This window comes from Chaetodon auriga, chromosome 13 (genome assembly GCF_051107435.1).
Source record: "Chaetodon auriga isolate fChaAug3 chromosome 13, fChaAug3.hap1, whole genome shotgun sequence".
Lineage (NCBI taxonomy): Eukaryota > Metazoa > Chordata > Actinopteri > Chaetodontiformes > Chaetodontidae > Chaetodon > Chaetodon auriga.
This window is the reverse complement of record NC_135086.1, coordinates 16529995-16557833: the sequence shown is the minus strand read 5'-3', so window position 1 is coordinate 16557833 and position 27839 is coordinate 16529995. Positions and strand designations below refer to the sequence as shown.

The window sequence follows — 27839 nt, the reverse complement described above, 5'->3', positions numbered from 1 at the left end:
TAATACTTGATTACCAACCTGTTAAGGGGGCAGTCATGCGCTCACTACATGCACTTGGCTTTGGTAAATGAATTAATTGCAAATTTGCACCACTAACATACTGTATCAACTGAAGAGGGTCCTCATTATTACCTAATGATTTGACCTTATGTTAAAATTTAGTTTTAATACCTTCATTGTTTAAATTTATATCAAGCTCACATGGTACATATTCTTAAATACAAAAGTCATAAGAGAAAAATGAGTTCATTAAAATGACCAAAACCAACACACAGACAACCTGTTTCCAGTTAATATAGTTTCAGTGTAGGCGTATTAGTCACTCTCTGGCAATATAATAAAGTTGCCATGCGTAGTCTACTGTGGGCATTATGCTTGATCAGATTTTTGAGACAACAGGGTAAATACGCAATGCGCAGAAGGCAGTGACAAATTAAGATTTTACATTAAAAAATGTATAAAATACACAAATTGTTACATTACATTTGATGTGTCTTTTGAATAACTGAGGCCCACAAAGCAAAATTATCAATGTTTCACAAAAAAGCAAAGATTACAGAAACGTTTTAAAAAATTAAATACAAAGTCTTGCAGCAGCATCAATCCCATTTAATAATTTTATGACTCATTCAATTTCAATTCCTTATTTGTACAATGCCAAATCACAACAGAAGTTGTCTCAGGACACTTTCGATATAGAGCTGGTACAGATGATGCTCTTTATCTACAGAGACCCAACAATTCATGAGCAAGCACTTTGTGACAGGAAAAACTTTCTTGTAACAGGCAGAAACCTCAAACAGAACCAGACTCTGGGTGGGCAAAGAGGAAAAAGACAGAGAGAGCGAGAGAGAGAGAAGGCAAGAGAGGGAGGGGTTGGGGGGTGAACAGAAAAGCCGTCACAGTAACAGTCACAGTAACAGTTACAGCTCATAGACTTTTAACTACATAGTATATGAAGCATAGCATATACATATACTTATGTATGTGATATATGTAGTATTAACAGATAGTATATGTACATAATACAACACTATGAATCTAATAAAAATCGATGTATGACTAATACTACTAGCAGTTGCCATGGATGTCAGGCAGGGCCATGGCAGGAGACCTAGCCATAATCTACAATCCAGGTTCAACCATTATCCATGGGAACCTGCGAGACAAGAAAACACAAGGACCCCGGGGAGGAAGCTAAGCTAGTAACATGACTTGGTAGGACATGAATACATACAGATGGAGAGAAGAACACAGGAGCTTGGTTTATCATTGGAAGTCCTCTGGCAGTCTCATCCTATAGCAGCATAACTAGGGGCTGGTCATAGGCAAGCCTGAGCCAGCCCTAGCTGTAAGCTTTATCAAAAAGGAAAGTTTTTAGCCTACAGACAAAGATGACAAAGATGGTTCCACAGGAGAGGAGCTTGATAGCAAAAGGCTCTGGCTCCCATTCTGCTTTTGGAGAAGGAGGATTTTGAACACTGAACTTTAATTTGAAATGGAGTGTTTCACATTGGTACTTTTACGTATACTCCATCCACTGCAAGGGCAAATCAACCAAAAAATCAAAACATTAGGCACCAACACTCACTCCACCACCCGAACTCTCATTGCAAAACAGGTACGACCCACTGACGCTGAATGAAAAAAAGGTGTGATCAGTAGTAATGTAATCCTGAATGAAGACCTGAATATTCATATCAACAAAAAGAATGACTCCAAAACTATAGAGCTCTGAACTTACAGGACATGTGAATGAAGCTACTTGTCAGCGTGGTAACATTCTGGACTTGGTGATAACAACACAATTAAACATTGACAGTGTTTCAGTATTAGAACAGAACTGACTACCACTGTGTGTTTTTTGATGCCAACCTAATCTTAACAAACAGTGATAGAGATTTTTTTTGGTTCAAAAGAGATTCCTAGATGGCAAGGCTGAAGAAAGGTTCTGTAATTTTATGAGATCATTTGAGTCACACAGATATGCCTGCTCCTTAAATGACATGGTTGAACATTTCAATAATACCCTGTCATCTGCCTGAAATACTGTAGCTCCACTAAAGGTTAAAAAGAGGTCAACTGTCAGAATCTCCCCATGGTTAAAGAATAACAGTGTTAGAGATCAAGATAATCTGTCTGAGGAAAACTGGGCTCACAGTTCACTGTAATATACACAAAGAAGCCATGACTGTCAATAACAAAGCAATACATCTGGCAAGAAAGGATGACTTTTCCAAGGTAATTAGAGAGAATGCTGGGAACTCTAGAATATCATTCTCCACTATTGACCACCTACTCAACACACCCCCACCTCTCTGCAATTCTCTGCATCAAACTGTGAAAAACTTGCATTGTTCTTCAGTAACAAAATAACTTCAATTATAACCAGTATTGCTGCTGATATAAACATGAATGGCCTCAGCAAACCCTGTCAAACAGATGTAACCATGGGAAAATTCATCTGTATTACATTTACTGAGCTCTGCAAAACTGTCACTGGTTGGTTGGTTTTTCTGACAGTGCTTTAATCTTTTTTAAAAAGTTTTTCATCAGTCTTGGAGATCATGTGTCTGAGAAACATGACATCTGTTTTGGGGTTGCAGGGAGCTGCCTTTTTCCATTACTGTTCTCATTACATGCTGCCACTGGGTGACATCATGAGAGAGCACAATGTGTGTTTCCATAGTTATGCAGATGACACACAACTGTACATCTGTGCTGAACCAAATGATGCTACAGCTAGTTAGGATTTGCTTTTTGTCTTCTCTCAGTGTTTTCTGTTTCCCTTTTTCTCTAGTGTTATTTGTCTGTTTGTCTGTCTCCCCTGTCTGTTTGAGACTGGGCGGGTTTTCCCTGTGCACTGCTGCTCTGCCTAACTACCTGCACACCTGAGGTGTGTTAGAGCCTGAGTGCTGGCAGTACTTAGGAGAGGCTCTCTGGACATGTGGCTGCCAGTTTGTCCTGATCTCGACCGTGTGACCATCCTGTCCCTCGTTGGCTTCAGTCCCGCTTGGTGTACCTCTCAGCCTCAGTTTACCAGTGTAGTTCTTTGTTATTTCCAATCAGTTTTGAGTGCGCCTTTTGTTCCTTCCCTTTTGTAAGGAAATACATTTTTATTTTTGTGACATTGTCTCCGTATTGGTCTGCTCATTTGAGTCCTGAAATAAAACTTATTTAAGGAAAAACCTTAACACATGGACTCCATTAGTGACTGTCTTTTAGCAATAAATGAATGAATGAGCAATAGTTTCTTAAAGTGAAATAAGGACAAAATTGAAATCCTACTCGTCAACCCCAAAACAAAAAGAGAAACACTGTTTAATAATCTGGAGAAATTAACTTCCTGGATTAAATCTGAGGTTACAAGACTTGGTGTCATCCTAGATTCAGATCTAAGGTTAAACTCCCACATCAACAAGGTGATGAAAACTTAATTTTTCCACCTTAGAAACATAGCTGAAGTATGACCATCTCTAAACCATTTCAAGATGACTCGATTACTGTAATTCACTATTTACTGGCCTCCTGAAGAAAACCACTGAGAGACTTCAGCTCATTCAAAACTCTGCAGCTCTGCTCTGCAGAACCAAGAGGAGAGAGCACATTAGTCCAGTCTTAGCTGCTCTGCACTGGCTTCCTGTAACATTCAGAATTGATTTTAAGGTCCTCCTCCTTGTATACAAAGCCCTTAATGGGCTAGAACCAAGCTACATCACCAACTCACTGTTCACCTTCAAGAGCACTGCGATCATCTTCTGCTGGTTTATTGGAGGCTTCCAGCAACTGCTGAAAGAAAATCGGGATGCAGCCTTTGTCAGTTGTGCCCTCTGGCACACGCTACCTATAGATATCAGGGAGGCCGAGTCGCTAAATATTTTCAAAAGAAAGCTAAAAATATATCTCTTCACTTTGGTCTTCAAGTAGTTATGACTCTCCTGTCACAGGTCTGAAACCTTTGTGCTTTGGCGAGCACTTATGCAGTGGTGCACTTCTTTTAATTTGTTGTATTTTACTTGATTTTATGTACTCTCTTTTTTACTTAATTTATTACTATTCAGTTGGTTTTGTTTTCCATTTCATGTTAAGCATTCTCTTTATCTTATTTTCATTATTATTATCAAGTGTTTTATTCTCATCTCATTGTTACATTAACTTTCTTTGCTTGTTTTTATGTTCATTCTGTCTTTTTTTATGTGAAGCACTTGGAGCATGTGAATCTTTGTTATAAATACTTTGAGATGAAACTCTTGTATGAAAGGTGCTGTGCAAATAAAGTTTGCTACTTATAAGTAATCAGAATATTTCCTCCATCACTCCTTGAGAGGGACAGTATTGTTCATGTTGTGGAGAAATTATTTTCTTTGTCATTTTTTTGTTTGGAAGCTAATTATGAAATCTACTGTTAATTGAGTGGGTAGTATGTCCCCTTTCCCCATGTAGAGGTGTCAGATCTGTGTTCTCCCACACACAACAAATGGTTAAACTGAAGTATTTGTTTGTCATAGGCTTAACATAAAGCCTATGACAGACTGAATACTTGACCACAGCTGACTTGTTAGCCCACGCAAGATTGCATCATTGTCCAAAGTCAAGCCTAAATCTACAACCTCATGCCACCAAAGCCACTGAATGAGTGCACTGTCTTGTTACCAAGGTCACATCTCTCCTGATACATTGCAAGTCTTATAAAATTAATCAAATCAAACCATCAGTCCGAGGTCTGGTTCCAGTTCACACCTTCTGCCTCTCACCTCTCTGTTACAGCTCAGACCACAGCAAGTTAAAGCAACAGATTCAAAGGTCAATATCTGTTCAATTACTGTACATTTATCATCTTTATATATTGTTTGTGTTGTTAGAGACTTACAGATTAGTGATCTTTTTGTATTGAACATGTGCAGCACCATTGTCAGTGCAACACTGCAGCCTGCAGGTCGAACTCAGTGCAACACCAGATGTGGATGTACAAGACACAGCACAGCTGTTCTGAGAAGGTCAAAATTAATGATCCTGAAATTAAATTGTCTATCTATCTATCTGTCTGTCTGTCTGTCTGTCTGTCTGTCTGTCTGTGTATTTTTCTCTTTTTTTGTATTGTATATTTTATTATTGAAAGCCTTTTTGTTGATTGGCCCCTTCCATATCACATTCGTCACTACTGGAGAGGTTTAATTTGAATCAAAGATAAAACAGATCAATGATTGGACCTCTGGTGACATGTGACCCATAGCTGTTGACTTATTACCTGGAAGAGTCAACTTCTCCATACCTGGGAGTTCACTGTGAAGGTTAGGCGGGCTCTTGCTCTTCGACTGAAAGCATCAATTTCAAATATTTTAATAGCTGGATATTTTTATCCACTTTCAGCAATGATGACAAAGAGGCAGCTTGGATGGCAAAAGTTACTTCTGATACTCACAGGTAGGCTTTATGCTTGTATTCTTTCTCTTTTCTATTGCTCTTCTCTCTTCTCTAACTGCTACCACAGCTTTATGGTATTATCACCAGCGTTAATCATTAAGCCAACTTCTTGCTGCTCAAGTGGAAGTGAGATTGCATTTTACTCAAAGGAGACCTGTAGGTGAACCATGTATTCAAATTGCCTTTTAAGAAACATACTGTATTATAATTAGTAGCACAAATATAGTTGAAGTTGGTCATATTAAATCATTTCTGTTTTTATCTGATCCAGAATACCACATTACACGAGTAGATGTCAATTATTTTGCAAATACACCAAGTAAATGGCTATGTGTCTGAAAAACATTGATATATGTCATTCTATATGTGTTTTTATTTCAGTACTTCCCTGCTGCAGGAGTTTGGAAGTTGCTGTCTTACAGAACGCATATGAGGTTGCACGAGGAGGTGAAATTTCCCTGGCTTGTTCCTTCACTCCCGCCAAACCAATCACCCACACGTTTATCCTCTCATGGGAAGCTTACCCTGAAACTCCTGATGGTACAATGGTGAGAGGTTAACCTAGCTGCATGCACAACATGTGGTCATAGTATCTTCTTAGTACAGCATATAGGGGAACCCCGCTGAGTTGACACATGAAGATCAGTTTATTCGTCATGGGGAGTGCCCCTCCTCCTGTTAACACAGTTGTCTTCAGGCGTGGCGTTATCTCAGACTGGGCTTTGAGACTATAAAACAATAACAGAAAGAAAAAACCAGGGCATGGAGTATGAAAGACGTGGGTGTTTACTCGACAGGGAGTATCGAACAGAAGATCTGCATTTGAGCTGCATTATGGGAAGGATAGGATCCAGCATTTCTGGAGCTCTCTGATTACTCTGATTTTGTTCACCTCTCACAAGTCCCCAAAATCTGTGGTAGTAGCATACTAAATGACTAACTAAAGTAGCCTTTATTCATATTATTGTGTACCTTTCAATATATTAACATGCTCAGTAAATCACTCAAGGAGATGTTTTGATCTAGTAGCATCAGCACTGGTCAAAAATCTCCCATTGGTGCTGGTTAAAATATGTGTCTGCTCAACCAGTGATTTTTATTGTGTAACAGTGTAGGTTATGTTCATATCAAGGCTGTTGCATTGTCACATCTTAAAATGGACAATGATTTGTTGCAGTGAATAACAGTTTCATAGGGAGGGGTCCTGTGCTCTATTGCTTGATACTTAATCAGCTCCAGTTTCAAGCATACAAGTCCCGCCCTACTGCATATAGCATTTACAACCTTTGTTCAGGGGACGATGAATAAATGAATAAGACAAGATTGCCTCTTAAACATCACGCACTATTGGACATATCAGATGGTAATGAGACATAGATTTTAAGCTGTATCATTCAGTAGGACTACCACTAACACTTTTTGTAGTGATGATAAATTGCACACAAAATAATTAATCAAAGAACAACTATTGTGGCAGCAATCAGTTTGGAACTTAAAGTTAAGTATGAGTGTAATACTCAGTACTGCTTACACTTATTTAGCATTTATGAGGCTGAATGACAATTATTTTCATTTTTGATTGATCTTCAGATTTTTCTCTCAATTCATTTAGTCCATAAAACACCAGACCATAGTGAAAATTACTCATGAAAATGTTCTGAGATGAAGACATCAAATGACTTGTTTTGTCCATCAAATGGGCCAAAATGTAAAAAATATACAGTTTACCAACACAGGAGAGTGATAAAATCATCAGTAATAAGATCACAAGCAAGTCTTGCTAACTGGGCACCATGAGCAGCCGTGTTCAGGCTTAATATCTACAGAAGCTGTTTATTTGCAGCAGCAGCCTCTAAATGGTTGATACAGAACAACTTTAACATCGTTGTTGCTTTAGCTAACAGAAGCTGACTAGCTTCAGTGGCACACAGTGAATTCATGAAATGTGTCATTATGAAATAAAACTTGACATGAAATGTGTTGTTGGGAACAATGTCTTAATGAAAGAACAGCTGACTTTTGAAAAAGAGCCTTTGAAGTAATGTCTACAATGATATCAAAAAGATATCCTATAAAATTGAGATATTATGAAAACGATGAAAGAACCTTTGAGACAGCATCTTGGTTCATTCCTATATTTTGCACAATTTTTTCATATGAATCTTTCAGGTAAATTTTAAACCATATACTATCATATATCATATTTTGTAAAATATGTTTGTCTTTGTTTCTCTAGCAAACCGTGGCCACCTTCTTTATAAGCAATCAGGTCGACATCGCACCTCCTTATGAAGGCAGAGCCTCTCTGGAGGTTGACATGAACAGCCGAATCGGCACACTCCGTTTAATGAAAGTGACCATGAAGGACAGCCGCCGTTATCAATGCAGTGTCATAATCCCCGGTGATGATGAGGGAACAACAGCTGCCAGCACTTCCCTTTTGGTCCTGGGTGAGAATGAATCACTGACAAGTCTATTTATCAATTTTGAATAATTCTATTTCATGTTGTCTCCATGAAGATGAACAATCAATACTATGTTTTGTTGCAGTTCCCTTGTAATAAGTGATTGTAACTTTTGTTGAATGCTTTGCTTTCTTCCAGTGCCTCCCTCTGTGCCAGTCTGCAAGATTCAGGGAAAAGCAGAGTACTGGCAAAACATCACCCTCACCTGTGTGTCTGAGGAGGGATCCCCAAAACCTACGAGTCGATGGGAGAGCTACAGCACTGAAAATATTAAGAGAGGATTTCCACCAAAGACAACTGAAAGTATGCTTGTCGACCATCAGTGCGTTTCACTTTGTTCCAATTTCATCAATTTGAAGCACACATCTTAGGCAGGCTTAGAGTTTGTTTCCCATCGTCACAGTCAATGTAAAGAATGGCAAAATGGCCCATCATCTTAGTATTGTATTTTTTTGTCTTTATCTTGCAGAGGACGGAGTTCTGTCTCTCTTCAACATTTCAAGAGAAACGTCTGGGTTTTACATTTGCACATCAGAAAATGACATAGGTACTGCCAGCTGCAACCTTACCTTAGCTGTGGTGCCTGGTAAGTGTTTTAACATGATTTACTCGCTCGCCCATTCACGATGAACCCACAGAGACTACAGCTCAATTCTGATATTTCCCTATGAGCTTTTTAGCCACTTTTACTCACAAATTTCACTCTGTTGAACTTTGTTTCCACCCACATTGTCAGGAAGCTTTTTTCTTTTTTCAAAAACTCAGGGTACACCATACTCTCATTGTTATCAACTAGCTGATGAACACAGTGGAGCGTTTAGGCACTAAACGGACAGATATTTTTCTCGTTATTTGGTGGACGCTAAAACAGCTAAAACAAGAGTGGATATTGGACATGAATACATCAGGTGTGTCTGCTGGATGTATTAAAGGGCCAGTATGTGAGATTTGGGAGGATCCAATGGCAGAATATGGCAGAAATTTGATAAAATGTTCAAATGTTTCAATTAGTCTATTATCACCTGAAAGTAGGAGCTGTCCTGTTTTTGTTACCTTAGAATAAGCTCTTTGAAATCTAGTACAGGGCTGTGATCTGGCAAGGTGGATGTGGCAGAGCTGAGTCTTTGTAAGAGAGCTGAATACAGGATGGGATGCAGCTGGTGAGGTTCTGCTCTGGCTTCAGCACACCTGTCTCCATTCAGACAATCACACAGACACACAGGCAGAGAGGGAGAAAGAGACAGACAGACAGCAGCACAGGACACACAGGGAAGGGGAAAACAAAGGAGACACAAGGGGAAAAACTGGGACAAAAGCAGTTACAATCATTAGACTGAACATTTCAGTCCATCTCATCTATCCAAAACTGTCAATTATTTGTCATTTTAGTCAAACTTATTTCACATAAGATTTTATCTTCTCATTATGCTAAAATTCTTCAGTTTCTAAGCTAGTTGTTCAGGTGTTCAGTGCATACTAAGCTGTTGTTCATGATTGCAAGGCGCATGACTTTGTTTTAGCTAGTTTGCTCCTCTTTTTAGAGTGGAGCTCCTTCTGCTGCTGTAAACATCAGCGTTTTCAGTTGATGAGGGTGCTGATTTTAGTCTGTCTTTTGGCATGATATTGTCTATGTAGCCAACAAGCGCATATTTGGAGTCACATTTTACACGGTTCTCCTTTCAACATCTGTGTGAAATCAAGTACCTGTTTTAAAAAATCATGATGAATTTTGAGTGGTAAATCTGTCTGTCAATATGCCCCATGCAAGCACACATTTTGTAATGAGAAATAGTTGCGTATGAGTGCAATTTGAAAAGGAGAAAGCTCAAAATGGCTGATGAAGATGTTAAAGCTGGCTGAAAGAGGATCTTAGGCCTGGACTTTGTGTCCTGTGAAAACCCCTTGTCTTTCCTCTTGTCTCCCCAGCCAGCATGAACATCGGGTCCACTCCAATTATAATTGGAGTAGTCGTTGCGTGTGTCGCAGTGCTGGGGATTATCGGCTTCTTTTGCTGCTGGAAAAGGAGCAAAAAGAACAAGAAGGCCAAAGGGTATGTATGTACTGTATGTTTATGCCACTGTAAACCACCACCAACAATTAGTCCATGTTGGTATATTGCTTGTTACTATCTAAAGCCATATTCACACCTGGCATTAACATGCCTTCTGGATGTTTCAATCAAAAGTGGACAGCCGAGACACGTAACCGTTCACACCTGTCTCTATTGTGTGTATCCAAGGTGTCCAGCAGACCACTTGTGTTAAGATGTCTTTACTGCCTACATCACTTCAGCTAGATGGTAAAAGAGCCCCCTGCATATTATGTGTTACCATGTTTATTTCACACTGGCTAACAGCTAGCTAACAAAACAAAACTAAAACTAAAACTAATACACATGTACCGGCAATTCCAACTGTTGAGATTGACAGTTCAAAGTCATTTGCAACTTGCAGATGAGTGAAGGACAAGACAAAAAAGGGACTTTTACTCCATGTGCATTGGTGCTTGTCTCCATTTTTTGTGATCTTTAGTGTGCGGTAATAGCCACCATGTCCTGTACTGATGAGGTATGTTGCTGTTAAGTTCTGACTGGGGACCATTAGCAGGCATTAGCATTTACACTACAAAAGATATGTGGTCACATGCTTCCCAGACCACCTTGACGAGTGGTTTGGGTGATCGGACCCAAATGCATCTTGGTGGTCACTTACATTTGTATTTAGCACTGTCCACGCATGTTAATGCCAGGTGTAAACAGGGTCTAAGTGGTGTTTATCGGTGCTTTCATTAATGCATCCAACCATAAAGCCTCACCATTTTCTCTTTCTTTTGTATATTTTGTCTTTTTTCTGTTGTCTGTTAGTGCCCCCGGAGAAGTGGTTTTTGACAGAGATGCTCCTGAGGCTGAAGAGGAGTACAGGGACGTCAAGCCAGATAAAGACAGCGAGACAAAGCAGCTCAAACAGCACGAAGAGAAAGACATTGTTCCTCAAAAGAATTACAATGTAGGAGCAGCTGCATATTATGACGATGACCAACACAGTCATTACAGTGGTAAAGACAGGTATGATGGCAAGGGCAGTGATATTGGTTCTCAGCGTTACCAGCACGACCAGCAGGATCGTAATTATGGAAGTCGTGATCGTCTTGATGATAAACGTAACCATTACAGTGGAAGTCGTGATAGGCTTGATGATCAGCGTGGTCGTTCTAGTGGTAGTCGTGATCGCCTGGATGATCAACGCGATCATTACAGCGGCAGTCGTGATCGCCTGGATGACAATCGTGATCGTTACGGTGGAAGCCGCGACCGCCTTGACGATAGTCGCAATCGTTACGGTGGAAGCCGCGACCGCCTTGACGATAATCGCGATCGTTACGGTGGAAGCCGCGATCGTCTTGACGATAATCGCGATCGTCACGGTGGAAGCCGCGATCGTCTTGACGATTATCGCGATCGTTATGGTGGAAGCCGCGATCGCCTTGACGACCACAGCGATCGCTATCGTAACCTTGACCACAGCGATCGTCGTGTTGGCAGCCGGGATCGCCTCGATTACATTGATGATCCACAGAGAAACGGATACGACTAATCTTGTGTTACTGAATGCTCTTTTATTGCCCCAAAATCTTCTTTTTTTTTCTTTGTTGATGCTTTTAAAAACATGCATGTTCAATTGGCTCACTGACACAGCAAAATCCTTTCAAAAACTGGTATTCAAATAGTAGTAAATACAGGCTTGTTTCTAATATAAGCCTGTCCCACACATGCTTGGTTCTTACTGCTACTGCGGTGAATAAAAGCCACTACTTGAGAATTTACAGTAGGAGGCTTGTGACTACTGTCTAATGCCAAGGTACTGTAGCTGAACCAACTGGACTTATTTTGCCTGCAGAGGTGGCTCCATTTATCACAGTCATTCAACTGGACAGATTTTTGTCGGAAATCTAGCTGTAATTAATTCTGGTCTGTCCGACTTCAGATGTACACCAGGCAACTTTTCTGCAAGACCAGACCAAACCAAATCAACTTGATAACTTCTGACCTTGTCATGCCTGTCACAGTGTACCAATGTTTAATTAGTTTAGGCTGAGCGGTATGGAACATCATGGTACTTTGTATGGTTAAAAAAAATGTTGTTCATGTCAGGTATTTGGTATAGGACGATAATACATGAGGTGGGGAAGAACACCATGACAGAAAGCAGAGGGGTATATCCTTTGAGTCAGACAGAAGTCGATGGGGTCTGAGATTGCATTTCGGCGAGTGCTTTCCACCTCTTTTGTTCTCCACACGAATTACATCCAAACCCCACTCAAACATGATTGGTCAATGATCCTCAGACTGCAAATGAAAACCAGAACACTTCCAATACCAAAATCTTGGCCTTTACCTACACATTATACATTCATATGCAGATATCTGTAGAGATTACTCTTCAGTTGAGTGGGGGCATCAAACTGTGTTGAATCCAGAATATATTAGCTTTCTGGTCACCTGACCTGAATTTACACCGCTGTGTTTTTATTTTACTTGTGCTATCAACATATACATTTGTATTTGATATTAGTGATTTAATGTTACCTGCATGGTAAAATGAATCCTGCGGCTGAAATTTTCTAATGTGAAACAAAATAATAATATTATTAATAATTTTAGCATTGATTTTATTTGCTGGCGTGTTTGTTTGTTTCATGAAACCTCCCCCGTGTCCACACCTCAGTGAGTGTAAGTTGGTCATTAATACATTTACAGCTCACAAACCTGCTGCAGTAATTTGGGCATTAATGTAAAAACATTGTTCCAGGCAAAAAGGGGTTTTCTTTTGTCACTCCACCATTTCAAATGTGTACATTATCTTTTTTTTTTCAGCTGCACCTGAGCTAGATTTACTTCTTTTTTTAAAGCTTATTTTAAGCATTTGTACAGATTACAGCATTTTTTTTTCTATTTTTTTGCTTTTGTATGTTTTTGATTTGAGGGCAAAGTAAATGCCAGTTTGTCCTGAAATGAGTGTGTACTTAAAGTGATCATTTTTAACATCTTTGTGTGTAGCTTTTAGTTTATGCTGTTGAGTGACATATAATTAATGCATGCATTCATCTATATGGAGAGAAATCAAATCGACTTCGATAATAATAATAAAAAAAAAAAAAAAAAATGCTGAAATGTTGCTGTTTGTGTTCAGAAATCTTCCTCTAAACTTTGAGCTCATTCTGACCTGATTTAGTCATGGAGCTGCACTCCCTCCTTCCTCCACCTTTACACCGGGCAGACCTGTCCACTCTGCTCGGCAGCTACTGCCTCAACACCCGCCACGCAACATTAAAATTAGACTCCGAAAGATAAATTAAAGAAACATCTCCACTAAGCTTGTGTTTTATTGAAAGTATGGCGTGGGATTTGTGGGTGTTTGAGAGCCGTGTTTGTGTCGGGACTCCCCTCTGTGTGAAGTGGTACAGTCCCGTCAGTCGCCGTCTGTGAGTCCCGTTAGCAGAGCAGTGAACGGATAGCGAGAGGCATCAACATGCGGACAAACTGCACTTTACTGTAAAATAGGACTCTATAATGAACTTTTACCGGCTGGCCGTTTTACTGGGAGCATCAGGTAAGTCTCATTCTCCTCACTGAAATGTGTAATCTTTACTAAAAATGTGTTTTCTTTACGACAGCAGCTCAACAGGTTGATCCTATAAACCAGCCCAGGCACAGTGTCTGCACACTTGTCTGTATGCGACTGGGTAAAGAGCTTCTTTTTGTCTGAATTAAGATACAGATGCTATTATAGGGATGATTTAACAAATTAATAATACCTAAGGGGTCGAAGAGGGGACACCCCTAAAAATTCCTCTAGGATTCACAGTGTGTGGTATTCTGTGTTGTTTTTACTTTATATTAAACTTCATGTCCTCAGGTGTGATAATGATGTTCCCCAGAGGCTTATAGAGATGCTGTTACAGTCCTATCTGCATTATATACCACTACAGTTCACTAGATAAAATCATTACTGTACATCTTGAAGTATACGGTTTAATGGTAGAGCTGTGCTTTATAGGTACAGTAAAGTAGAGCTGCAACAATTGATCGATTAATCGATCAGGCAGTGACAGAGAATGAATCTACAACTGCTCTGAGAAGTGATCCATCGTTTCATTCATTTCTCATGCAAAAATGTCAAACTTTCTCCGCTCTCAGGCTGTCAAATGTGAGGATTTGGTGCTGTTTGTTGCCATTTCTTGCAGTAAACTGAGTATCTTTGAGTTTAAGACTGCTGATTGAATAAAACAAGTTATTTAAATACATCTTTTCGTCATGTGCAAACAGCCAGGATGAATCAAGAATATAATCGGCAGATGAATCAAAAATTAAGGTAATTTAGGTACAGCCCTATTATACTTTTAAAGGCCATTCAGTGGTCTGAATCAGGTCTGAAGAGGGCTCAAAATGTATCTGTAAGAGAATGACTGCAAGCAAAAATGCTTCACTTATCACAAACTCTCTGAGTGTTGCTGTAAAATTGCATTAAAATCCTTTATCAGACATGGAGACCACATTCAGTCTTATCTGCGTTTTTGTTTTGAGTCAATGTGAAGGAATGTAGGACTCAGTTAAAGCAGGAAATGTGACAGCTTGGGAGAGGAAAGGTCTGGCTGTGTTCAGGAAACACGCAGCGCCCGGCAGCAGAGCTCTGACCTGGAATACATTTGTGACCACACACTGTTTGAAAAGGTGCTCTGCTCTTAAAACAAGGCCTTTAGTCTGTGTGAGGGTGGAGGAGGAGGCTGTCTGCTGCCTCTGTAACCTGTTCATTAACCTACAGTGAGTCACACCTGATGTCAGAGTTAACAGTCAGCTTCAGACATGATGCATCCAGCAGTTCCTGTGTTTGTTTATCCGAACCTCTCTGACCGATGGCATTCATGGAGTAACGGTTCGGTTTAAATCTCAACAGTTAATTGGTCTGTTCACACCCGGCTCACAGAGGCCAGATACTCCCATTGGCTGGGAGTCTCTGACCTCCTCCCCCTCTCAGCTCCTCAAGTGGGATTGGAGGTGGGGGGGGGGGGATTTTCAGCACAGCCCTAACAATGGACTGGTCCATGAAAAAAGAAACAAAGGGAAGACCAGAGTTGGTTCGTGGGAGGAATTTAGGAGCTCGGTCGGCCCTCTTCTTGTTCACTTATCCTTTAAAAATGGTTTGGCTCGATCACCACCAGCACTGAACCTAGAAATGTGCAGATAAGGTGCAGTTTCTCATCAGGGGAAGAAGAAGAAACCTGGCGATGCTCATCTAACCTGACTCAGTGTGTCATAAATGAATCATTAACACACTACTGTGACACTTGAGCTGAAGTGATTAATTGAGAGAAATCATTGGCAACAGTTTTGAAACTGATAACAACTGATAACTGAAACAGTCCAAAGGAGAGACAGGCTGGTGGACTTGCTTTTGTTTTGATTTCCTGTCTTCTGGGAAGTGTTTAGAGTGAGTTCCTGCCCCACCCAGGCCTAATATGACCAGCAGAAAGCACCCACGAGCGTCTGAGCTCTCATCCCCTCCCTCTGTGATGACAACCCCCTGCCTCTCCACAGGCGGCCCCCCCTACACACACACTGGAATTTGACCCTCCTGACCCCAGTACCGAGCAACGGAGGAACCCCCTCCACAGACCTAATCTCCGTTCCTGTCTTTGCTCTTGTTTTGATACGACGCAGAATATCTCCCAGGTGTAGCCCTGCACGCTCATGAATCATCCACACGGACAAAGACGAAGCACAGCTGTTTCTTCTGTGATCAAGATGTCACCAGCATCCTTTTCCTGTCTTTAAATTGCTTTTGTCTGCACTCAGTTGCCAGTTTATTAGGTACACTCAGCTAAAACTAATGCAGTTTGATATAATAGTCCAACAATACTTTGTTCGCCCCATTTATAACAGTGAGGGTCGACTAAGTGTGACTGTGTTTGACTTTCAGGCATAAATTCCAGCTTCTACATTGTGAAGATTTGCTGCTATTCTTGGTCTTATTTGATAGCAAACGAGATAATAGTTGCAGCCCCAAACTCTGTGTTTTCCCCTCCAATGGTCATAGTGGGGGAGATGTTCCTCTTCAGGGTGTTAAATAGTGAATATACTCAGTGAAGGTACCTGCTTTTGATCACTCTGCAGTTAAGTAGGTGAAGCTGGGATTTCTCAGTGCTGCCGTATCCAAGAGTCAGACAAAAGGTTTATTATATCTGTTTTTTAAAGAGTGAAGTTTTCATTTTTATCGACTCCCATTTTCTTTCTCTGTCTCTGTCAGTGTGTGTGTGCGATGGCGTGCACGTCACAGTGCGGGAGAAGCAGCGGTTTGCGATGCTCTTCCAGTCCGTGGTCCTCCCGTGTCAGTACCAAACGGCCTCCACTCAGGCCCCGGTGGTGCAGTGGTGGTACAAGTCCTACTGTCGAGACCGCACGCGGGAGTCCTTCACCCTGCCCGAGAGTCTGGGCATCCAGGCCTCTGAGCTGGGTGCCACGTCCCACCTGGAGTGCTCTGACAGCAGCCGCACAGTCCGGGTTGTGGCCTCTGCGCAGGGGGCCTCCATGACGCTGGCAGAGCACTACAAAGGCAGAGACATCACGATCATGAACAGTAATGTTGTCATTTTCTATCCTCTATGAAAACACGTTTAATCAAGGCTGCAGCTGTTTGACCGCTGCTCTCAGGAGCTGACTGTGTGCCGTGTTTCCTGTTCTCCAAATAAACCTCTTTTGTCTTTGTCTCACAATAGAGTAGAGCTCTACACACACACACACACAATCACAACCCCCTGCTCTCACTCCTATTCATGCATCAGTCCTCGTTAAACCTTAAAGCCTTATCAAGACAAAACACCCGTCTTCTATCCAAATGTGTTAGAGCAACGTAGTATGTCCAACAATTCCCAGCTGTCGTCATTTAATACAGTAAAAAAGAAACATTTGATAGCAGTTTTCTTGTTTTTCACATGTAAATGCTCTGAATTTAATTTTGGTTTTGAAACTCAGGTATCATGTCAGATTTAGCATTGACTAACTGCACAGGTGTGTGTGTGTTCTGCAGCTAAAAACCATTTGACTGTAAATTTAGAGTCAGCAAACACGTCATTATATTCAGTTTGTTTTCAGTGTCAGTCGATCCAAATTCACAAGTGTGGCAGTTAAACACTGACCTGCTCCGTGAACACGAGCTCTTCTGACCTCTCACCTCCTGCAGCACATCTAACCGTGTTTCCTGTCTCTGTGCAGAGGCAGACCTGCGTATCGGGGAGCTGCAGTGGGGCGACAGTGGAGTGTACTTCTGTAAAGTGGTCATTGCTGATGATCTGGAGGGGAAGAACGAGGCCCAGCTGGAGTTACTGGTGCTGGGTATGCCTACATTTTAATCAAAGTAACCATGTGGAGACTCAAGCTGACTTTGAGCCTGATCATGATGGGCTGGCTTGTTTGTTTGGTTTCATATGACGCTCAGTGAAGTTTCTTTCTGTATGTTAGTAAAGGTTTTAGACGTAGTCTCTTTGTTGCTCTGCATTCCACAGCGTCCATACAACAGCTTCCATAGAGACGGCTGAGTGGTGTTTGCCTCTTTACACCATTAAGCCAAGCGCTCACTTTGCAGGGTTGACGTGAACTTGGCTGGACTGCACTGTACATCTGAAGTCAGTCAGAACTGTACGGCATCATGTGTTCAACAGTTTGTGTTTGCTCACCGCAGAGTATTTTTTACTGATTAATGATTATACAAGGTTCCTCAATGCTTCGCTCAGCAGCTAAAACTTCAGTGCTAAAGGTCAGATTCACCATCTCCAGTCAGTGAAACTTGAAGTAGCATGTCCATTCAGCGAGGGGAACTATGGAGGCTATTGTTGCCAAAGACACTCCTTAAGCTACCATGGCAACATGCTTTTTTTTTTCCAGAGGAGGCTGAAGCTTGTTAAGAGTCGCTGCTGGTGTAGACGTGAAGAGAGAGACGTAGAAAGGGGGTTAAACTCTCACAGCAGTGTGATGTGAAAGTTACCCAGAATGGTTTTCTTCCTTTAAGTTTGACTAACCCGACGTGCCTGTAGTATAAACGTCTGATCATTCATACAGCCCTCGTCCACTGAGCATTAATCTGATTATGATCAGCTGACAGGACAGAAGCGGGCGGGGGGGCGGGGATTAATGGAGTGAGAATAACAAGACTGCTCTGGGTTTTGGTTCTCTACTTTCTTTTTAGCTTTGCCACATTGTTGAAGTTGGAATTAGGAAGTGTGTGAAAACACGCGTTTCCTAAAGCTTTGAGATCTCACACACAAACAATTTCATAAACCACTAATTAAAGCAACACTTTGACATTTTTGGTAAATTTTTGCTGAGAATTAGATTCCAAGATTGATGCTTTTTTCACACCTGTCGGTTCAGTATGAGGCTACTGACAGCAGCTGGTTAGCTTAGCTTAGCAATAAGAAGTGGAAACAGCCTGCCTGGCTTCGTATGAAAGTAGCACTGTTTCCCCCTGCTTCTAGTGTTTATGCTAAGCTAAGCAGCTGCAGCTCCTTATTTGCTTTACAGACATGACATGGTGTTGATCTTGTCACCTAACTTTCAGCAAGAAAGCCAATACGCTATTTCCAAAGATGGCAAACTCTTCCTTTAAAGGTCCAGTGTGTAGGATTCAGGGGGATCCATCAGCAGAAATGGAATATAATGTTCATAGGTGTGTTTTCATTTATGTACAATCACCTGAAAATAAGAATCAGTGTGTTTTCCTTACCCTAGAATGAGCTCTTTATATCTGCAGAGAGAGCGGAGTTGCACCACCGGGTTTCTACAGTTGCCCAGAACAGACAAACCAAACACTGGCTCAAGAGAGGGCCAGTCGTATATTTTGTGTTTTTAGCAGCCGCCATAGGTTCTCCTACATGCTTGAAAGGGGAGGGTGAGGCGAGGTGTATTTAGCTGGATGCAGTCTGCAGCCTCACTGCAACAGGCCACTAAACCCTGCAGACTGGACCTTTAAGCAACAAGTTCTGATGTTTGTTCTTTCACCATCTCCCTAATCTCTGGTTTAATTTTTCTTTTGGACTAATGTTTCATTGACGTTCACTCCTGTTTGTCTTGCAAAATCTTCTCATGTACTCCTCCACTGTTCACTCCTGCACCTCTCACTGCCTCCCTCCCTGTCAGGGCTGCATAGCTCCTCGGCTCTCTCAGGTTACTCAGTGTTACTGAGCTTCATGGTATGTAGATGAGTGTGCCAGCCCAGGGAACCAACCTTACTTTTTTTATCAGGTGGCAAGAGTATGCTGTTTTTTTTCCCTCCCTCCATAGTAACTGTCTACTCAGCACACTCTGGAGCTCGACTGCCAGTGGGTGTTTAGTCTACCCCTGCAGTCAGACAGATCAGTGACTGGCCTTTACTGTAATTATAGTCCATTGACACCTCATGATAAACACATACTGACGACACCTGCAGTTGTGTCTCTGTCTCAGCACACCTGTTGCGGTCCCTTTATTTTCCTGTATTTTACAGTTGTCTAAGCTGCCTTGAAATGTCTTTTTTTGACCTGTTTATCTTGTGTATGAAGCACAAAAGAGGCACTGTTTCACAACCATACAACTTGTGTGACCTTTTTTTGATGAGCTCCCATGGTAAACTATGTGCCCCAGTTTCCAAAAACCCCTCTTTGTCCTCACACACCGCCTCTCTTGGCACATCTCTGTATGTGTCTGTGTTTGTGTGTCAGTATGCATGTTGCATGTGTGTACATCGGCATGTTGCGTTCATTCATTCGTGTGCACTCTTGACGCCTCCAGACAGCCAGGTTACCACAGAAACATATAGTCCTGCGGGCCTCCTGCTAAAATTAGATTCAAAATAAGAGCATGTTGAACTCTGAACTCTGACTTACATGACTTGTGCTCATGTTCATAGGTTAGCATGTTTGAAAACTCTTCTCAGAAACTCTACGGCATCATATTTTAGTGGCATGGACTCTGAAAACTCACAGAAACATATCATTGTGATTCATGTGATAACAAAAGTAAGACTTTACGGCCATGCTGGCAGCTCTGTGAGGCATGTGGAGCTGAATGCTAATCTCAGCATGCTAACAGACTCACTATGACAATGTTAAGACACTGATGTTGGTATGTTAACCATGTTTAACATTTTAGTTTAGTGTGTAAACATGCTAACGTTTGCGTGATGAGAATGTCATAAGTTTTGCAGGTATTTAGTCATAAATCAAACTTTAAAACACTGATTGAAATTTGGACCTGATGATGGTGCTAGATTAAAATTACAGTTCATCCTCAGGGGGACATGAATGTGAGTAAATAAATTCATACCATACCATTTAGTCATTATTGAGACATTTGACATGATTGTCAACTTGGTGATGCTAAAAGAAGCTGATGACCAAAGTCATCAGGATTCATCCTCTGTGGACCGTCAATGCCTGTATGAACTTTAATGGTAATCCATCCGAGAACTGTTGTTAGTAACATGCAGCATTGCCTCTCTCTAGAGCCCCACTGCTAGCATGAAAAATCCAGTCTACGCAGGCACATCAGTGCATTTATTTCACATGAACTGAGACATGAATGCTTTGTTACTGTGTGTTCCCTGACTCTGACAGTGCATGACCATTAATCATCCACTCTGCTACCAAATTCTCTAATTTGCCTGACCTTTTGACTCTCGCTTCCTGCTTCCTCTGCCGGCCTTCACCTGTGCTCTCCCTCTCTCTGCAGGCAGGACAGGTCAGCAGGACGATCTCCTACCTGAGTTTGATGTGGAGATTATGCCAGGTACGGCTCCTCACCTGCACTTTTGTCTCACTGCCTGGCGTCTTCAAGCTTCCCTAATGCTCCTAATGTTTAATTCTCACCGACCAATCAAAACTCTCTTTAACTAACATTCATATTCATGAGCTCCTGTTGACACTGAACTTTCAACGTTACATACAGTCAAAGTGAGGAAAATGTAACCCAGTCTGAAATGACACACAGTCAGTTATTGAAGCTTTGTAAAGAAAAAGATTGACAGACTCACAGTTCTTATCCTTCACCTCTGCTCAGGATTTGAATTCCACAGGGGATATGTGTTGACTTAATGAGCGGTTTTGAGCAGATTTTGCTTCTCGGCACACCCTGAGGAAGTGTGCCATTTGGGCCTGGATGCTTTAGAGATGTGACGATGGATAAGAGTCACTCAGAGTCCCCTAGAGTTTATTGAAGTTTCCTTTTTTACTGCTCTGTGGCCTCTGGATACATCAGTGAAGGGGATATGTAAACATATGTTTTTTTGTTTTTTCTTAAAAAAAGGAAAATTACGCTTTATCGGAAGTTTTTCTTTTCAATTATTATAACATTGTAATCACTGAAGTAATTGCTGAGATCTGGGAACACAGTGAGTGTCCAACAGGGCAAGAATTACAAGTGGGCAGATGATCAGTTTAGAGAGATAATCTAAACCACTCAAAATGTCCACAGTCTACAATTAGTATAGCAATTTGAACCAGGAAATCAGTCTGTAAACTGTCGTGTATGTTTACAGTGAATGTCTTAGCCTTTTGATTGTAAGTGTGCAAAGTACTTTAACCTTTTCTTAATATTTTTATCTGTGCATGTGTTCGGTTTTATCACTGTTTTTAGTGATGTTCCCAATACACATACATCAGCATCACACTATATGATATGATATAGATATAGATGGTGCTTATACCCAGACAAACATAGCTGTGCATAACCGGAAGATGTTATATGCCTCATACATATTAAAAATATACACATATTCATCTTCTTATAACAGATTATTTAGATATTAGTGCCTGCTGTGAGTCAGATGAGAGCATCCTGGATAAATGTCGTAATAATAGATATTTGTGTATCACTCTGTCAAGTTCTTAAGCTGTTTTATATAAACAAAAAATGATGTGTTGTGATATTTATCGGTAGACCTCTGCAATGTCTTTCAAATGTTTTCCAATTGTATTAAAGATGCCACATCTTGAACTCTATATGTGTGTGTGTGTGTGTGTGTGTGTCTGCGTGCGTGTGTGTCTGTATTTCAGAGTGGGCGTTTGTGGGGTCTGTAGTCCTGGGCAGTGTATTGTTGCTGTTATTGTTGGGGATCTGCTGGTGTCAGTGCTGTCCTCACTCCTGCTGCTGCTACGTCCGCTGTTGCTGCTGTCCCGACACCTGCTGCTGTCCACGACACCGTGAGTAACACAAACACAAGTTCTTTAAAAAACTCTGTTTATTTATTAATAGATCCATGTGCATTGTCAGTGTTAGCTTGACAGCAATCTCTGTGCATGGAAGCTTTATTGTTGTTCTCCTGCACAGTATATGAGGCAGGGAAGATGGCAAAGAGTGGACCACCTGCTCAGGTTCCTGTGTATCCCTACTACATTCCTGGTGTACCTACTGTGGTTCCTCTTGCCCCTTCATCCCATGTGGATCCAAAGATCGCCTCTATACCCTCTCTGGAGAATAACCTGGCTGGAGGTGAGTGTCAACACAACAGTTAATAAGATGCAGAAATACTAGAAAGCTCTGTAACAGCATGTCTGACTTCACTAACCCTCATTTCATCTGTCATCAACCGGAGTCTGTCTCTAACCTGTATTAATGACAGAGATGTCTGTCGGCCACATGCATGTTAAAATCTGAATCTGACCATATTGGAGTCTGGTTGTTACTCTGGAAGAACTTGCAGTGGACACTTAAACTTATAGGTGTGTGTCCTTGCATAGTTATGTCCCTGTGTGTGTACGTACTGTACGTTTGTGTGTGTCCACATCCACAGTGCGCGGTGGTTATCGACTGAAAGCCAGTCCAGACCAGGACTCAATGAAAGTTCTGTACTACATAGAGAAGGAGCTGGCTCAGTTTCCCACTGCCAAGATGGCTGCAATCAAACGTAAGCCTGCACAGATTGGGCCAGTTTCTGTAATCTGTGTGGCTGTGTGACCGTGTTTGTGTGTTTGCGTCCGGCTGTTTCTCTTTTATGTGCATGGTGTGTGTAAATGTATTCATTCTAATTTCCATCTAATCCTGACATTCTTTCCATAACATCTAATTGTTCTGACTGAGATGAGATTTGTAAGGTCCATGATTATCAGTAATAGACTGAGAAGAGTGTAGATACACACACATGCACGCACACACACAGCTGAGTTTATAATAGGGGTGAGAAATATGCTTTGTGCTTTGTCTTGTACAGACTTGAAGGATGAAGCTGGGGATATTTATTAGTGTGAACAAATTTGTCAGTCTCTCGATATTTTCTGATTTCTCCAGCCTGTCTGTGGCTCTCAGCTGCAAGTGCACTGGTTCCTACTGAAGATGTAAAAGATCTAAAAACATGAAGGTCACAAACCCGGTTTTAGAAACACATCGTGTGTTAGTAATAGTGCTGTTCGTAGAATCAGTCGTTGGTTTTCATCCTTTCATGGGATTTGTTGACATAAAGGAATAACGAATATCTCCAGACTTCTCCTTTAAATTGGTTATGACGGCATTTTGAGGTGACACATGAAACACTCAAAATTTTGCTGTCAGCTATAATTAGAGCTCATGATTATATAGCCTTAGTCACCTCAAACCAGAAAGCAGATGATGCAGTTTGTATCATGCTCTCATCTCAAACATCAGCCAACGACATCTTACTGCGCACTCCAGCGGGCGCTGACAGAAAATCTACCTGAAAAATGTTTTCCAAATGAATCTTATGATGAAAATCGCACGTGGCTATACTGATGTGTCTGTCCCAACAGCCAGTAGCCTATCAGAGCTGAGCTCTCTTCATGATGGAGGGAATTCAGACTTCAGACACACCTATCAGACGGTCCAGATGAAGGCGCTCCCACCCATCGCAGACCTCGATGACCAGTCAGTGCTGAGAGCAGCTCCACTGACACAGAGTCGAAGGCCCAGGCGGGACAGAGGCAACCACTCAGACGATGAGCTCGACAGAAGGTAGAATTATATAGTGCATGGATGTGTTTCTGTGTTTAAACGGTAAAAGTACCATGAATGGTATCATTAGTTTATTGTGACCTGTTGAAACAGGTCCCTGATACAGTCCAATACAACTGTTCTGCCATTGAGTCTACTTTTATTGTTTGTCAGCTGAGCATTATTATGGCAGAGCCAGTGTATTTAATTGTATTTGATTGTACAGGTGTACCCAATAAAGTGGCCAGTGGCCAATAAAGTGTAAACTCGGTGTCACGGTGTGCTGAGTTGTGTGCTCTTCCTTGCTGTAGGTGGAACTCTCGCTCAGAGCACCTGCAGAGAAAGACGTTGAGCAGACGAGGGCGCACCGGCTCCCTGGACGAGCTGGAGGACTTTGCCCGGTCTTACGGTTCCCGCGGTCGTCGGGCTGAGCCTCCAGACCGGGTCTATGAGCGAGATTACAGCCCTCCCAGACGCTGTTACAGAGATGAGGATGATGGGTGGGGCCGCCACAGCCCCTCACCATTACCACAGAAGAGAAGAGACACATGGGACAGCGATCGGCCCTGTCGACTGCCCCAAAGCCAAGGATACGACGACGCCTTCCTCAGCAGTGTGCTGGAGAGCAAGGCGAGGGGGCGGGGAGGGGACAGAGGTGCTGCTAGACCGGACGAGGACAGTGACACTCCCTCTAAAGGCAGCTCCAGAGGGAAGGGCAGCAATAGTTACTACAGCCGGTCGCCAAGCAACCGTCCAGAAGAGGAGGACCCTTTGCCTCCGTACTCTGAGTGGGAGGCGGAGCGGTACCGCAGGGCTGACGCGACCGCTGAGCAGTACCGCACTGCAGAACCTCCCAGATCAGAGCGATACAAGACCACTGAACCAGCCAAGAGGCCTTTCTCGTACACCCGCCCCCACCAGGGGATGTCCCACACACTACAGGGGGGCAGAGACGAGAGAGACAGGAGCCGAAACCTGGTGAGTTACTTGTAGCAGAAACGTGGACGTCCGTCCTCTTCAGCCCTTCAGCACAGAGCCTCTAAATCCTGTATATAGAAACAGATCTGTCTATATTCTATAACTTTCTTATTTTCAACAAATCCCATTAAAAAACTTAATCTATCTTATTCTCCTGTGCTATAAAACGTCGTTTTTGTCCATGAATCACTGAAAACACATCAGTGAGCCACACAAATGTTATAAGCATGCCTGTTCTCCACACCCTGTCAGATGAAGTTAAATATGGCTCTCCTGTTTGTTTTGTCCGTCCGGTTGTTTGTTCGCAGCCTGTGAACATACCACGTAAGTTTTGTTTCAGGCATGATCTTACTTGATTTATCCTGCCAACACACAAATACACATCAATATCAAGTCAGTATATTGTGCCCAGTTCAAGGTAACTACCACAAGAACAGCATACAATAACCTATGAAGCTGCTCCACAGCCAAGGACCTCTGCACAAGCCCACAAATATGCATTAATCCACTGCTGAATATAGATGTTGTATTGACTTAAGGATGCAAATTCCTTTAAAATGGGGGAAAAAAAAAACAACTAAATATCTGAGACACATTTTAATGATTTCTGAACAAATATGCTTAGGGATGTCAGAGAGTACGGAGAGATGTCACTGGTTTTGATCTTGTCTTGGGATTTGTTGACAATAAGAATGAAACAGAATGACGTCAGCTCTGTGCTTAGACATTTGAAAATGTTTTACAGTATTGTGTACATAATGTGATCGTCTCTTGTGCAATGTACATACAAGATTTATGGTCTTAACGCTGAATCACTACAATTTCTCTCTGATAGGATTTTATCGAGGTTTTCTGCGTACATTTCCAAACTGTTTAACTCAGATATGTACTGTATAACCTGGCCATGCGTGCAGCCATCAGTGTTACGAATGCTTACTAACCGGCTCACTAACTGTGATTTTCAGTGTCACAGTCATCACCACGGCTTGAGCTGTATGATTTCTCTGAATTGTAATAAAACTTGGAGGCTGGACTAACCGAGCACGAGCATGAATGCAAAGTCTCTAACATGTGGCTCTTGGTGTATTTCTTTAACAGAGCACTGCACTGAGCAGGGACTCTCTCATAGTGTGACAAGGTTTCCCAGCCTCGACCCGCACACCACTGCCAGTCCGCTCATTTAAACCGTCCTGTTGCTACGCAGGAGAAGCTAACTGTTCTACCATCAGCCACACGAAGTCTGGCTCACCTCACTGAAATAACCGCGCCGACAAACAGCAGTAGCGGATGGAAAATGCTGAGAAATTAATGTGCACGAAGCAGCATGTGCAGCCTTTTCTGCCAGTACAGGGCGTTTTTCCTCGTGTGTATGAATTATTCCTGGGTATATATGCATGTGTAGTCTACAGATGTTTTGTATGAGGCACGTGCATCAGTTTTTATCTGTCGAGTCTGATGAGTTGAATGAGTGGATTTACTCAAATCTGTGCCAAGATGTATTTTTTTTTATTATCTGCCAATATCAGAAGGACTTTTGTGACACTCAGCAGGACGCCACTGTCTTATTTTGTCCTACAGACTTCATACTTCTCACTCAGTGCACTACAGCTCAGGTTCACTTTGTATTTGTGTGTTTGTCTGTTGTTCATATTGTACTGTATGTCAGTACTGTACCTTGAATTTGTTCTGCAGATTTTAATTGCACTGCTTCAATACTTTTTAAATAAAGAAAATTCTCAAGAAGTCTTTGCTGTCCTACATGAGCGTATTTTCTTTCTCTTGCCCAAGATACGCACAGTCAGGACTGTAGCTAATGATTGTTTTCCTTATCAGTTAATGTGGAGAGCATTTTCTCAATCAATCAATTCATCATTTGTTGTATTTGCAGCAGCAGATCACGAGCTTCATTTATTGAAATAATCTTTAAAAGTTTGCCAGATTTCATAACATTTATTTACATTCCCTCCCAGTGAAGGTTAGTTTTTTCTTGCTGGTTTGATTTCTAATTCTTCAGCATAGTAAGTAACTGATGGAAGAATAAATGAACAATATTACATGAATAACAGAGCTTGGCATTGACTTTGGTAAGATGGATTTCCATTGATTTATTTCTATTCATTATCCAATATCACACTAGTCTGAGGTCGTGTTTGGAATATTTGACTGCCCCCTTTTGATGTATATCTGACAGACATCATTGCACACACTGAATAATTTGACGGGTACATGTACTTGTGTATTTGTTGGTAGGGAGGTGAAGTCTACTGTATATATATGAACTCTCATTAAGTTATTTTTTGGCAGCATAAATTGTTCTATTTTGTGTGATTTAGACAGGAACTGGACTTTGGAATTGCATTTATTTGCATGTCAATTGTTTTGAAAAGATTGATTTGGATCTAAAATATCTATTGGCTGTCACAGAATCTGATGTTTAATTTGTTATCATGTTTGACAGTATGTGTGATAAAGTGCGCATACCTTGGATGAAGCCGGTGTTTTTATCGTAGCTTATCAAATGTACACAACTAAATAAACACGGGAGCTTTACCTCATTTACAGAAGTACACAAAATCAGCACTCTTTATCACTAAAGCATGTGTGCCGCTTTAAAATGTTTATATAAAGGATTTAACACTGTAAATGACTCATTATAACCTCAATACATTCAACGATGAACTACATGTTACTACAAATATAGTGTCTATGGTTCTTTTGCTTCCTTTTGTCATCATTTTGCTTCCCTCTGAGGTCATTTTGCTTCCATTTGTAGTCATCTTGTGTCTCTTCGTGATCATTTTGCATTCATTTGTAGTCATGTGTCTTTGTGGTCGTTTTGAGTCCATTTGTAATCATCTTGTGTCCCTTTGTGGTCATTTGGTGTCAATTTGCAGTTGTTTTGCAACACTGGACTCTTTAACATTCTTTAGTTCTTTATTTTATTTTTTGGGGTTTTTTTTTTGCAATTCTTAGTCGTCGTTTTAGGTGTAGCTGTAGTCACTTGT

General features: G+C 41.5%; 2 protein-coding genes across 4 annotated transcripts; both read left to right on the top strand.

Moving 5' to 3' along the window:
* Positions 1-5372: 5372 nt before the first annotated feature.
* On the top strand, positions 5373-11482 carry LOC143330828 (immunoglobulin superfamily member 11-like). The gene is made up of 8 exons (XM_076747587.1): positions 5373-5424; positions 5806-5972; positions 7661-7874; positions 8028-8192; positions 8359-8475; positions 9816-9939; positions 10753-11004; positions 11077-11482. Exons 1-8 carry the CDS (start codon positions 5373-5375, stop codon positions 11480-11482), a joined length of 1497 nt encoding a protein of 498 aa, XP_076603702.1.
* A 1688-nt stretch (positions 11483-13170) lies between these two features.
* Positions 13171-26580, top strand: ildr2 (immunoglobulin-like domain containing receptor 2). 3 transcript variants are annotated; one of them, XM_076747382.1, is made up of 10 exons: positions 13171-13498; positions 16193-16522; positions 17158-17277; positions 20647-20703; positions 21969-22115; positions 22243-22404; positions 22706-22819; positions 23676-23877; positions 24168-24834; positions 25933-26580. In XM_076747382.1, the coding sequence occupies exons 1-10, from the start codon at positions 13459-13461 to the stop codon at positions 25966-25968; spliced, it is 1875 nt and encodes a 624-aa protein (XP_076603497.1). In that variant the 5' UTR covers positions 13171-13458; the 3' UTR covers positions 25969-26580. The 3 variants fall into 3 exon arrangements, with proteins under 3 accessions (XP_076603497.1, XP_076603498.1, XP_076603499.1); XM_076747383.1 differs by lacking the exon at positions 20647-20703; XM_076747384.1 differs by lacking the exon at positions 22706-22819 and having other exon boundaries at positions 13173-13498.
* The last annotated feature ends 1259 nt before the right edge of the window (positions 26581-27839 follow it).